General features: G+C 37.5%; 1 protein-coding gene across 1 annotated transcript in view; it reads left to right on the top strand.

Moving 5' to 3' along the window:
- Positions 1-4,656: 4,656 nt before the first annotated feature.
- GLIPR1L1 (GLIPR1 like 1) overlaps positions 4,657-14,088 on the top strand; it is a 34,753-nt gene continuing 25,321 nt past the window's right edge. The window contains exon 1 of the mRNA XM_026500008.1: positions 4,657-4,833. Within this exon, the coding sequence (XP_026355793.1) occupies positions 4,657-4,833 (177 nt within the window). The remainder of the gene's footprint in view (positions 4,834-14,088) is intronic.

The following is a 14,088-nucleotide window of genomic DNA, read 5'->3' as shown; positions in this document are numbered from 1 at the left end:
GGTTGTTTATACAGCCTTCTGGGCTCTAAATTTCCTCCCTGATGATAAGGATGTCTCTTACCTCCTGATATAGGAAAGGTACTTTCACATGGAAGATTTATTTCTTGCTTTCTGGAGACAAAGCAGGGAGCAGGTCAGAGTGTTCTTTTGCATTGGCTGTTCCTTAAGTAACTTTTGTTCAAAATAATCAGTATAACAAAGCGGCACATTTTGGGGTGGCCTGCCTTTGGCCTGTACATATAAATTGTACTTTTTTGCCAATTTTCAAAACAATTAATCACGAAAGTTCTGTTGTTATTACAGCCAATTAATTTCTTCATACACCAAACAATACTAAATTAGCCATGTGTTAACCTAGATTATTTGCAGATCTAAAATAATCTGCATTTGAAGGTCAGCAAATATCCATTGATCACCTACTATCTGCAAATATATCCAGTGTTAGAAAAAGTAAAGTATATAAGCCAACTTAGTATTTATTGCCTTTCAAACTGAGTCTAAAATATCTATTGAGCCTCTAGTATGTATATGATGCATAAAATAGTTTCTAAAGAAGCTTACAATTGTATATGATATTATTAGAGAGTTAGGAGTGCTCATTCCCTCATTAATAAATATTCATTAAGGGCATAAGTGTTCAGTAGCTGTTCCAGGGGCTATAGATATAGCAATAAAGCCAATAAAACCACGGTTTCACTGAAAGTTAAAATCTGAGGCGACAAACATTAAATAAATAAATAATATCATCTCAGGTAGCAATTAATGTGAAGGAAAATACAACCAGTTACTGGGTAGACACTGACAGAAGGGATACGCTCTAGGACCACGTATGGCTTTGCTGAGGGGAATTCTGCCGACAAAGGGAATAGCGAGTGCAAAAGGCTTGGGGATAGAGCATTCTTGTCAAGCAGGGGGATGTGGCTGAGGCCTGTGCGCCAGTGGAGAATGTAGACTAGGGGGCAGAGATTAGCCATGATAATATTAAATCATGCCTGGTGGACCAAACCTAGGATTTTGGGTCTTTTAGGTATGACAGGAAGTCATCAGAAGGTTCTGAAAAGAGGGAAGGCTGTTATATTGGGATTTATCATAAGAAATATATATTTGATCTTCCTCCTTGTTTCTGCCATGGAGCTCCTAAAACCCTTCGAATTTTCCTAAACGCTAAGAGCAAGGAAACTTCTTTTGTTATCTTAATGAGGTGACTCTTAGAAAGCACCTGAGGATGGAGGCCCAACCCTGTGATTAGAGTTGGAAGTTGGAAGGCCTTGGAGGAAGTGACAGGGGCTAGAGGTTGAATTCATCAACCATGGTCAAGGAGTTAATCAATCACACCTTTGTGGTGAACTCTCTAAAAGTACCCCCAAAGGACAGGGTTCCCAGAGCATTCTGTTTCCAGAGTGCAACATAGAAATTCTGCCTGAGTTTCTAGCCTTCAGACTCAAGACTACAACATCAACTCTTAAGCCAATCTTTAGCCTGTCACCTTGCCCTACAGATTTTAGGCTTGCCAGTTCCTACAATAGTGGGAGTCAGTTTCTTCAGAATCTGTATGTATGTACCTGTGTGTGTACAAGGGAGTGGGGTGGGAGTATATGTCTATTAGTTCTGTTTTTCTGGATAACTCTGACTACTACAGAAAGAAAAAGAGAAATAAAGTAATAATATATAGGACCATGAGGTGATTTAATGATTAGATTTAATGATTAGATTCCTTCTAATTGGAGGACTTCATGAAAGGAACTCATGATTGGAGTCTTAGAAGATTCATTTATTAGTTTGTTCATCAAATACTGAACTCTTTTGAGATGCTGGGGATACAGGAGTAAAAATAATAATAATAAGCAACCCCTGCCTCATGGGGCTTACATTCATTTGAAGGGAGATATGAAAATGTAAATAAATTGTATATGATATGAGGATAAGGGTTAGGGGAAAATAGAAGGCAGAAAAAGGACAATGGGAAGTGATAGGTGTAGGATGGGTAATGTAAAATACCACTGTGAGGTATTCTGAAAAGATGACATTTGAGCAAATATTTGGAAGAGATTGGAAACTAGCCATGTAGCTTTCTGGGAGAAAGAGTTCTAGGCAAAAGAAGTGAGCAATGCCCTGAGATAGCAGCACTGTCACTGTTTTAAGGAACATTAAAGGGGCCAGAGTATCTGGAGGAGAGAAAAGGAAGGGAAGAGAAGTAGGTGAGATCAGAAAAGGGCCTTCTTGGTTAGGGCCTTGAAGGTAATAGTGAGGATAGCCTTGGGATTTTATTTTAACTGCCATGGGAAGCCATCGATTGGAAGGTTTTAAGCAGAGGAGTGACGTGACTTACATTTAATAGGATCATTTTGGATGCTGTGTTGAGAATTAGTATTTAAATATTTGAATATGAACATAAATATACATAGAAACAATAGAATGAGGTCCTAGAAATGCTCAAAAAGTTGTTTTCCCTCTACTGGTTTGGTATTCCTATTTTTTAGTAGTGATTCTTAAATGTTTAACACGTATGCATCACTTAACAAAGTCAAAATTACTCCATATTTCTACTCTTCCCCAGGAATACAAGGACATTAGAATAGTTCAACTATAATCACTAAGCTCTCCCATCTTCCATGTGATTTTTGCCAAGTATTATAGTTCCATCCTGTACTGAAACTCCTTCTTCCTTGAACACTCTTCCTCCAACAACCACATACTTTCCTCTTGCATCCCCTTCAAGTATTTGCTCAAAAGTCGCCTTCTCAAAGACATCCACACTGATTACCCTATTTGAAATCACAACCTGCCACCCTCACCTCCACACCCACCCCAGTGCTCCCAAACTCCTTAGCCTGATTTATTTTTTCCATACATATTATCAGGTTTATCAGGCTATAACATTTATTTATTATGCTTATCATTTATTCTCTGTCTCCCTTCACTAGAATTCCAGAAAGGCAGATTGCTTTATTTCTTATGGTTGTAATCCCATACATCAGGAATAACGCCTAGAACATAACAGACACTCAAAGTATTTAAGTATGCTAAAGATTATATACAATCACTCTGACTGCAGTCCTGAGAATAAACTATAGAAGGTTAGGAGCAGGAGCAGGGACCTCCACCAGGAAGCCATTGCAATTATCCATGAAATCAAGGAGTGTCATTTCAAATGCTGAGCAGTGATCAAGTTCTGAAAATATAAAGACAAAGACAACAGAATTTGCTAAGGGACCAAAGCCTCCAAAGTTTGGGGCCTGAGCAATCAAAAAGATGAAGCTGTCATTAACTGAGATAGGGAAATTGTGGAAGGATCCAGATTGGGGTTGGGCTATGAAAAGCTCAGTTTGGACTGTGTAAGTAATGCTCAAGTCACATACATTGCAGTTCTCCATCAGCAGAGGCAGACAAATATTTTCTCCACTACTCAATAGAATTTCCATTAGGATCCTTGTATTTTTCCCCCATTTTATAATTTAATTTTCTGCTTTCTTTTTTTTTTCAAGATTTTATTTTAAGTAATCTCTATACCCAACATGGGGCTTGAACTCATGACCCCAAGATCAAGAGTCATATGCTCCACCGACTGAGCCAGCGAGGCACCCCCTAATTTTCTATTTTCTATTTAAAAATGGTAACCAGTTGCATCAAAGTTTTTTTTTAGTGAAAAGATTTATTGACTAGAATATTCAGTAGCTATAAATATAAATTTACTTGAATTAAATGGCATTGTAAACAACCTCAGATCATCAAATAAAGATATTTATTTGAAACACAGAAATACTGGAAAATGTCTTTTAATGTCACACACACAAAAATGCTGGTTTATTATTAAATAACAACTGATGTAATGTATTTAAGACATTAAGCCAAATGAAGTTGGTTGATATTGCAATGTAGATAAAATAAGATCAAATGTACTCTGCCCTAGTCTTTAGAATGCCCACTAAAGCAATCCTTTCTCAGAAGTTTACTAGTAACCAAACCATAGGTTTGTTCCAAACTCAAGTATCAAGCATGTGAGATTTCGTCCAGAGGAACCACTTAGCTACACCTCTCTGTTTTTATCTTTCTAGGCAGTCTGTCTCCAAATGAGAAAACAAATGCAAATTACTAAATTATTATATGTTTGGCAAAGTAATAATCACTATATGGAGTATAGAAAATGCCTATTCTTGCTTTATTACCAGTTTCTGGAGATACGGGCAGTATATTTATTTAAAACAATAAAACTATATATGAAAGCTGAGTCTGTGTTACTAATATAAAGGGTTTTGTACAGGCCCCGTCCGTTTTCAGCATCTAATACATGTTGCCTTTTTACATGACTCTGTGCCGCCTCCATGTGGCGATCTGGATTGCAATTCAGGGGCCCTCCGCAGTGGTTCTGGATTGGATTCGCAGAAAGGCTGCTGGACGGCTGAAACTCTCCACCAGAGGGCGACTCAAACTTTTCTCCTGTAGCCCAGGGCTTTGTGATGGGCTAATCCTGCTGTTTGTGCTGCCTCGGTTCTGGCCCTGCCCTCTGGCAGCCAGCCCGCTGAGCATCCCCGTGCTGAGCTCGAGCTTGTGCAGGAGGAGGGAGCCGGCAGAGAGCGTGGTCCCCAGGGGCCAAGGAAGACTGGCTGGCCGAGCCGTTACTGGTCCACGCAGTCAGAGCATCCTCTGCATCCCGCCATGGTTCTGAGGAAAAAATTGAGTTGCTTATGGACGTTAGGTCTCTGTCTGGTAGCCAGTAAATCGTCTGTTAAAGTCCCCTCTATCACAGACCGGAGTTTTAAAGACCAGTGCGTCAAGGCTCATAACGAAATGCGTGGCAAAGTGTGGCCCCCCGCGGCTGACATGAAACACATGGTGAGAAAGGACGGGGCTGGGATCTTATTTCTCTAGTTCATCCTGAAGTATCTGGGCGGTAAATTTGATGTACTCATTTGTATGAATTCAATCCAGATCTTCAGCATGCAGTTAGGAATCACGCCTTAGTCGGTCTATCTTCCAGGGTAGTGATAGGAGTGGACGAAAAAGGAAAACTTGAAGCTGTATCTTGCCAAGGCTTAGCTCCCTTTAAGGGGGTAGGGGTAGAAAGATGGGGATGGGGATGGAGGTGGGGGGAAGGAGAGGGGTGGGGGTGGAGGGTGGCGGGCCGGAAGGGCAGTGTTTGGGAGTTGTTTGGTCTTCACCACTAAGGCTTAATAAATGTACTTCGCAACTTCTCAAAGCTTTCCCCACCCCTCTCCCACTAGCACTTCCCAAATCGCACAACCAAGATATTTCATATAAAAGAAATAGCACAGGGATGGAGATTCTCTTTGTCCTCTCACCTGATTTTACATTTTATGAACTCTAGGTTGGAACAGTACTACATGTGTAATATTCATTTTTAAGAAATGTTCTACAAGGATGTAAATAATGAAATCAACACTTGAATAATATCAGATTGTCATTTCCATGAAAAATAATAAATATGTGAAGTTTAATTCCAAAAACATTGAACTGATGGTGTCTTTTGCAGACTTCCATCATATAGACATTAAGGCAAAAAGAGTACTCTACTGAAGAATGAGCATAAAAAATATTGGATTATTAAAACAAACCATAGAATTTATAATTTTTAAATAAATGCTGGACTATAAATTTTATCACTAGAAATTTCCCTTGCGTTTTTCTTGCATGTAGATTTATCATTACGAAATTATGAGCATACATGTTGACAGCATCGTTTTGCTTGTGTGCTATGCAGTTGTAGCTACATTGTAAAGCATCTGTTCCAGCGTTCTCCCTTTCTAGCCAACAGAAAATGAAATGGAAGTATTATAAAATCACTATTCAGGCACTAAAATTCAAAACTGCACTATTCTGCTACATGGGAAAGCATTCTTTTTGAGGGGGAAGAGGTTTCAACAATGTTTGGGAAACACTGGATTAAACAAAAATAAACTGATCTCTTTAATGCAGAATTGTTAAAATATTTTAATATGTAATATATACTTTAATCTCCAGTAAGTTAGGGTGGTCAATGACATGGATTTGCTATACATCATTGCCTCCATACTTATTTGAATATCTTTTTTAAGGATTATCTTATGTCATTAAAATGCTATTTAAATATATATACATATATATTTGTGTGTGTATATGTAAATATATACATCCTACATATATATGTAAATGCATATGTAAATTTATGTGCAAATATATGTAAACACATACACATTTTATATAAGCACCTGTGTATGCTAATGTTCTCCAAAGGAAGCAATAAAGGGATATACATATTAATTTAAATTTAAATACCTAGCTGCTGGAGAGTGAAGAAAAGACTAGGGTGGAGAAGACATGAATGGAAACAAGCCTTCTTTGCATTTACCTTGTTTTATAGTTTTGAGTTTGTAAACGTGTAGAAGCTTTTGTTATTTTTGCCCTTTACATTTTCTGGTGCTCTTCATTTCTTTGTGCAGATCCATATTTCCACCTGGTATCATTTTCCTTCTGCCTAAATGGCATTAACATTTCTTATACTTTAGTCTGTTGATTTTCATCCTATCCATTTTTATATTATAAAAGTCTTTGTTTCTCCTTAATCTTTTTTCTATCATGCAATTTTTTTAACTGTATATTTTTCCCAGTCGAACTGAGAAATAAGTGACAAACATCACAGTATAATTTTAAGGCATACAGCATGAGGGCTTGTTTACATATATTGTGAAATGATTGCCACAATAGGTTCGGTAATGTCCATCTTCTCATATAGATACAATTACCCCCCCCCCAAAAAAAAGAATGAAAAAAAGGATAAAAATTCCTCCTTGTAATGAGAACTCCTAGGATTTACTCTCTTTTCCTATATATCATACAGCAGTGTTAGCCATAATCATCATTGATGTGATGTGGGCCAGGAGGGAATGATCAAGAAAGAAATCTTGAAACGTTTTCGGCGCAAAAAGGGATTTTTAGTAAAGCACAGGGCCAGGAGCCATGGGCAGAAAAAGCTGCACTGGGATTGTTAGGAGCAACTGATTATAGACTTTTAAATTGGGGAGGGGGCTAAAGACAAAAAAAAGTTTCCAAAAGGATTTGCATATGTCGAAGAGGACATACAGGATCCTGGAGGTCTGGTTATTGTCAAGCTAAGGTTACTTTTTGCCGCTATCAAAGCATTAACATTAAAACAGTTGCAAGTGGGGTGCCTGGGTGGCTCAGTGGGTTAAGTGTCTGCTTTCCTGCTCAGGTCATGATCTCAGAGTCCTGGGATTGAGCCCCGGGTAGTGGCTTCCTGCTCGGTGGGGAGCCTGCTTCTGCCTCAGCCTCTGCTCCTCCTCCAGCTTGTGCTCTCTCTCAAACTAAATCTTTAAAAAAAATGAAAATAAATAAAACAGTGTGATTGTGAGTGTTTTGAGGAATGTCATACTCTGCGTGTCTCAAGTATTTGTCAATGGGCTGCAGGTTGTAAGGAAATTTAATTTTATCCACATTTCTTTTGCTTTCATTCTCCTCATCAATCATGTTGTACATTATATGGATAGTACTTATTTATCTTATAATGGGAAATTTGTATCTTTGGACACCTTTCCATCTCCTTAATTTTTACTAGATATTAGCACCGTGTGTAGAATTCTAAATTGAACTTTAAAGATGTTACTGCACTGTCTTCTTTCTTCTCATACATTATTTGTGATGAGAAACTGGCTGGATCATTTTATTGGTTTCCATGTATATCATATGCATTTTTCCTTTGGCGGCTTTTAAGAATTTCTCTTTATCCTTGGTGTTGAGTAATCTGATATGCCCTGGTATTACAATGTTCATGTTTCCTGGAGTTCACTGAACTTTTTGCATCTGCCAGTTTTAATCAAAAGAGAAAAATTTGAGCCATTGTCTACTAAAATATTAGAGACTCCAATTATATCTACATTATACCACTTGAAGTTTCCCACAGTTCACTGATGCTCTTTTATTCTTTTTCTCAGTCTTGCTTTGTCTACTAATTTTAACATCTGTGTCAGTCCTGGTTTGATTTTCATTGATTGATTTTTCTTCTCATTTGGAATTGTATTTTCTTGCATCTCTGTATGCAGATAATTTCTTATCAGATGCCAGATACTGCTAATTTTACTTTGTTGGGTGATGGTTATTTTTGGATTTCTATAAATATTCTGGACTTTTTTTCCTGTCATACATTCATGTTACCTGGCATTTTGACCCATTTGAGTCTTGTTTTTAAGATTCGTTGGGCAGGAAAAAAAACGGTGGTTTAGGCTAGGGATAAATATCTCCCACAATTAAGCCAAGATTCTTCTGAGTACTCTACACAGTTCCCAAGATTATGAGGTTTTTCCAGTCTGGCTAGAGAGAAGAGGCACTATTCCCAGGACTGAGTGAGCATTAGGTAATATTTCTCTTACCTTTTTGAGTGATTCATTCCCTGACCTTGGGTAGGTTCCTCACATACATGTGCTAATCAGTACTTTGCTAAATACTCCAGCAGGACCCTCTGAACATCTTCAGAATTCTCTCTCCATGCCGATCTCTCTTTCCTGGGAATTCTTTATGGTCTGAAAATTCTCATTCTCTCAAGGGAGTAAGCTGAGGATTACCTTATTAGTTTCCCTACTCTCAGGGAGCACTGGCCTCTTTCGCCTGATGTTATGTGTGCTGACACCTGCTTTTCCACATATTCTGTTTTTTCAAGTGGGAAGGTAAATCTGGTCCTGCTACTCCATCTTGGCCAGAAGCAGAAGTGCTAACTAATGGAAGCGGAAGTGCTAACTGTTGGCTGAGTCTTCAACAGGAGATTCTCCTGTCTTCCACTACTGATCATCCAGGAAAACTAAGCACCTCATTTCTCATGTCAATTTCTATATTTATCAGGGGCACCTGGCTGGCCAAGAGCATGTGGCTCTTGATCTTGGGGTCATGAGTTCAAGCCTCACATTGGGTATAGAGATTATTACTTAAACTTAAAAAAATGTTTTTTCTATATATATCAAAAAACGGTGGACTATGATGTTAACAAATAAATCCTGAAAGCTTGGAGGCCTTTTTTCCCACTTTTTTATTGATATATACTATTATATTTAAATGTACATGATTCGATATATGTATATATGGTGAAATGATTACCACAAGTTTAGTTAACGTCCATCACCTCACATAGTTAACAATTTCTTTTTCGTATGATGAGAATGTTTAAGATCTAATTGCTTAGCAACTTTCAAATATACAATACAGTATGGTTAGGTATAATCACATCATCATGCTTTATTGTACATCCCCAGAATTTATTTGCCTTAAACCTGGAAGTTTGCACCTTTTGACCTCCTTCACAATTTCACCCACCCCCGTCTCCAGGAACCACCAATCTGTTCTCTGTGAGTTGTTTTTTTAGATTCCACATATAAGTGAGATCATACAGTATTTGTCTTTCACTATCTGACTCATTTCACTTAGCATAATTCTTTTGACAATATAAGTTTAGTATCTCCCTCACACAAAGTCCAATACTGGTTGGACCATTCTCTGTATCACCTCTTCTTCGTACAATGCCATAGGCTGCTTATATCTTGGATCCATCAGGCCAACAAATGTTTTATCAGAGTCACCACTGAGAAAGCTAGAAGATTGTATAGGTATTTGTAAAATCAGACCTGAAGGTGCTATATGTCACTCCCACTCATATCCCTCTGGCCAGAATTAGTCTGATAATCCTAACATGCTTGCATTAAATGTCTCAAGCCCAGACTGTTTTTATGATCATCAGGTATGTATGTATGTACGTACATATTTATTTATTCTTTATTCCTTCCCTCCCATAAATAGAACAATTCAAGGCCTCCTCTAAGAGATAAAGCCCAATATCTTATTCAGTTATTGACACAGTCTTAAATCTCTGAGTTGTATGCAACAACCCAACAAGGTTGGTTGTGGATACTCTTGGCCTAGTGACTGTGTCTGTCCTCCACACAAACAATATTCAATGGCAGTGCAAGACAAGACAACCATAACAAACACTTCTATTCAGAAGGTGGAAGAATGGGAGCCACACAGTAATCATTGGTTCAGAATGATTCTGCAATCTTTAGATAGGAGATAGTACGAAGACCTACTATACTGGGGGCCAGAAAATTTTTTTTTGATTAGAGGAGGTAGGAGTTCCCTTGTCTATTATTTTCTGTGGTACCTATCTTCTCCCTCTAAAATGTTCTTCCTTATCCATCATCCTCCTAGGCTAACTTGAATTGGGCATTGGGAAATACGCCATCTTCGAGCCATAGCCTTCTCAGACTGCTTTCTGCCCATGGAAGGTTAAGGTCAATGGTCATTTAAAGTATCCAACATTCACAGGCTTTTTTCATAACAGGTTTCCAATATCTTTGGAAATACATTTGTCTCAAAAACTCTTAAGGTCTTTCAGCTGTATGCCTCCAATCAGTTCCAAATACCAATACCCACACTTAAAGTACCAGTTAGAGAAATTTTCAAGTCTTATCTTTGTTTTCTCACTGTGATGCTTTTCCTGTTCGTCTTAATACCAGTTTTCTTGAAATGTGAGTTTTGGGGAAATGGATATACCCTAATCTGTTCATTTGCTGAGGCACTTTTTAATCAATTAAGAGGATTTCCTTGGTGTCATATACTTCATCTCTTTGTCCTGAGCTTTTCTAATCACATGAAAGTCTTAGAACATGTCTCTCAATGACTTTTTAACATCTCATATCTTATTATATGCTATATAGAAGCAGTTTCTTTCCTATGTCTCAAAAGCCCCACATTTTTTTTTTAAGATTTTATTTATTTATTCGAGAGGGAGAGGGAGGTAGAGAGCACAAGCAGGGGGAACAGCAGAGGCAGAGGAAGAAGCAGGCTCCCCACTGAGCAAGGAGCCCATTGCAGGGCTTGATTCCAGGACCCTGATATCATGACCTGAGCCAAAAGCAGACGCTTAACTGACTGAGCCACCCAGGCATCCCAAAAGCCCTACATTTCTTGATTCTACCTTTTATTTCTGCTTCCAAGCTGGCCAGTTCTTTTACTCCTAAAATAATCTTGCTGAACACACACTACAACCAACAAACACTATTTCTTTGTTTTCCAATCTCTGCTTAGAGCTTCAAGTTCAATGGGCTCATGGTCTCCCTTCTGAGTTACAGATCACATTTTTTCAGATGTTCTGGCCCTGAATCACATGGATTCCTGCCCCTTGTGTAAGTTTCCTCGCTGTTTGCCAGCTAACTATTAAATTCCCCAAATGATTCAGGCAAGCTTACCATCATTTTTGGGCTAGAGGAAGCATAAAAATGGAAGCCTACAGTCTCATTGTTTGCTCAGTAATTAAATCTTTATTTAGTAAAGATTGTGTGGTTTCAGGGATTTCACCTAACTTGTCCAGATCTGGATTCGATCAGAATAATTTTGCTCATTTTCATTGATGTTATCAGTAACTAAATTTGCATTTCTTCTGAAATAATTGAAATGCTCTTAAAATTAAAAGGCAAAGTTATAATGGATGAATAACAATTTTAAGTATTTAAAAAACTTTTTTGAAAATTTAAGTCTTTTTGTATATTTTTATCAACATAAAATTATTCATCATTCTAGTGTTCATGTCCATCTAGTGGTCATTTTATAATACACTGTGTCTGGGGGGGTGTAATATGTGACGTCCTATAAAATCTGGGCCCAGAGCTGGGATCCTTCCTACCTAGGTCTCACGGTGGTTTGATTAGATTTTTATTGTGGCTTCACTCCACTTCTAGAAGTAAGTTTTATGAGGCTAGACTAGGCTATGGTATAAAATAAACCCTGAAATGTCAGTGGCTTAACGAAGTTTAATTCTTTACTGGCACAAGTTGTAGAGAAGGTGAGTTAGGATTCAACCTCTCTTGGGGGCAGAAGGGCGAGCCCCCTACCCCAGCTAGCTCATTAACAGGCAGTTTGACAAGAGTTCCCAAAGTCGTTCATTAAATAATTGCTTTACCAATGTAAAGAATAAATATCTACTGATGCTATTCTAAAGTAAGAGGTTTAGCACCATCTTATTTTCTTCTCATTTCTTCCCCATATATTTGTTGAATTAATATGACTTTTATATTCAGATTGCTGTTCTTCTTAATTGCAAATGTTTGTTATGCTAGAAGTGATTAATAATAACACAAATAAATTTTAATATAGCAAGTGTTGGTGAGGTTGTAGAGAAATTGGAACCATTGTACACTGTTGGTGGGTATGTAAAATTGCGCTGCAGCTATGGAAAACAATATGGAGATTACTCAAAAAATTACACTAGAACTACCATAAGATCCAGAAATCCCACTTCTGGGTATATATCCAAAAAAACTGAAATCAGGATCATGAAGAGATATCTACACTTCCATGTTCACTGCAGCACTATTCACAATAGCCAAGATATAGAAGCAATCCAAGGGTCCATCAGCAGATGAATGGGAAAGGAAAATGTGGTATATACATGCTATGGGACATTATTCAGCCTTAAGAAAAGAAGGAAATCCTGCCATCTGTGAGATAAGTCTGTCACAGAAGGACAGATGCTGCTGCATGGTTCCACATTTGAGGTATCTAAAATAGTCAAACTCATAGAAGCAGAAAATACAATAGTGGTTGTCAGGGGCTGGGAGGTGAGGTGGTTGGGGAATTGGGGAATTGTTTTTCAAAGGGTATAAAGTTTCGGTTATGTTAGATGAGTAAGTTCTAGAGATCTGCTATATAGCATAGTGCCTATAGTTAACAATATGTTATGGGGCACTCCAAAATTTGTGAAGAAGGTAGGTCTCATGTTAAATATTCTTACCACAAAAACAAACAACACCAAAGGGACATAAGAAACTCTAGGAGATTTCTAAACATGATGTCTATTATCTGGATTACAGTGATGGTATCATAGGTGTTTGCATAAGTCCAAACTCATCAAATTGGACACATTAAATATGTAAAATTATTTCTATATCAATGATAACTCAATAAATCTGATTTTTTCAGTATTATTTTTGTTATTTGCATCATTTTTCATAATCCTTTCAAGAACTTTGAACATTGACTGTTATACTATTTTTATTACTCAACATCATTCTTTTTATATTACCCATATATAGCAAAAATTCTGCAGTAGCCTACTGACATATCCCAGCATCCTCCTGCCCTCAACCCTATGCACAATATACTGTTTCTTGCCATAGCACAAGTAGAAGCATTATGATTATATAAGCATATTTTTTAAAAGGTAGTGTGGAAACTCTCCATCACATGAAACTATTACAATTCTCTTTTTTAGTTTATATTTTGAAGCCTTTCTTAGATTTTCTTATTCCTCCTTATGTAGAGGAGCTTCAGTGATATGGATGTAATTCATAATACAAGGACTTCTGATCAGAAGAGCTTGCAGAGTGTACTGGAGTATAGGTTAGGCAGAAGGCAGGTGATTGGGCTTTTTAAAATTTATGTCTGTAAGCATGTCAAATTCTTCTATTTACATGTTAAGGCAGGATATTACTCAATAAAACTTTTCCTGAACAGCTAGAGACTTAACAGCAACTAAAGTTAGGTGGAAGTATTGACAGATCTAAGGGGACATTAAAATATTTTTTTCTAGAAAGATGTTTAATTACATTATTCAATCAAGGGAAAGAATGAGTCCCTGGGATTACAGAGTCCCTGGGATTCTAAAATGCAAATAGATTTTTTTAGTTACACATACACCAAGATCATTATAATTTATATATATTATGTGTGTTTGAACTGGCTTGAAATACATGTTTTAAATGCATGTAATTCCTTAGTCATCAGATATTAATTCCTACTCTTTCAAAGCCATTGTGTTTGCCATTTGTATATTAAGACTAGGTCTTAATTAGAATGAGAGAATAATTTTCTCTTATACCATACTTTGGATAGGGGATGATTTGGTACAAGCTATTCTAAATTAGAACTATGTTTTAACTAATATATATAATTTAAATATATACCAGATTTAGGGGCGCCTGGGTGACTCAGTTGGTTAAGCAACTGACTCTTGGTTTCAGCTGAGGTCATGATCTCAGGGTCATGTGATGGAGCCCTGCATTGGGCTTCACCCTGAGCATGGAGTCAGCTTGAGAC

The sequence above is a fragment of the Ursus arctos genome, unplaced genomic scaffold, assembly GCF_023065955.2.
Source record: "Ursus arctos isolate Adak ecotype North America unplaced genomic scaffold, UrsArc2.0 scaffold_21, whole genome shotgun sequence".
Lineage (NCBI taxonomy): Eukaryota > Metazoa > Chordata > Mammalia > Carnivora > Ursidae > Ursus > Ursus arctos.
The sequence above is the reverse complement of the archived record's forward strand: the minus strand, read 5'-3'. Positions and strand labels throughout refer to the sequence as shown.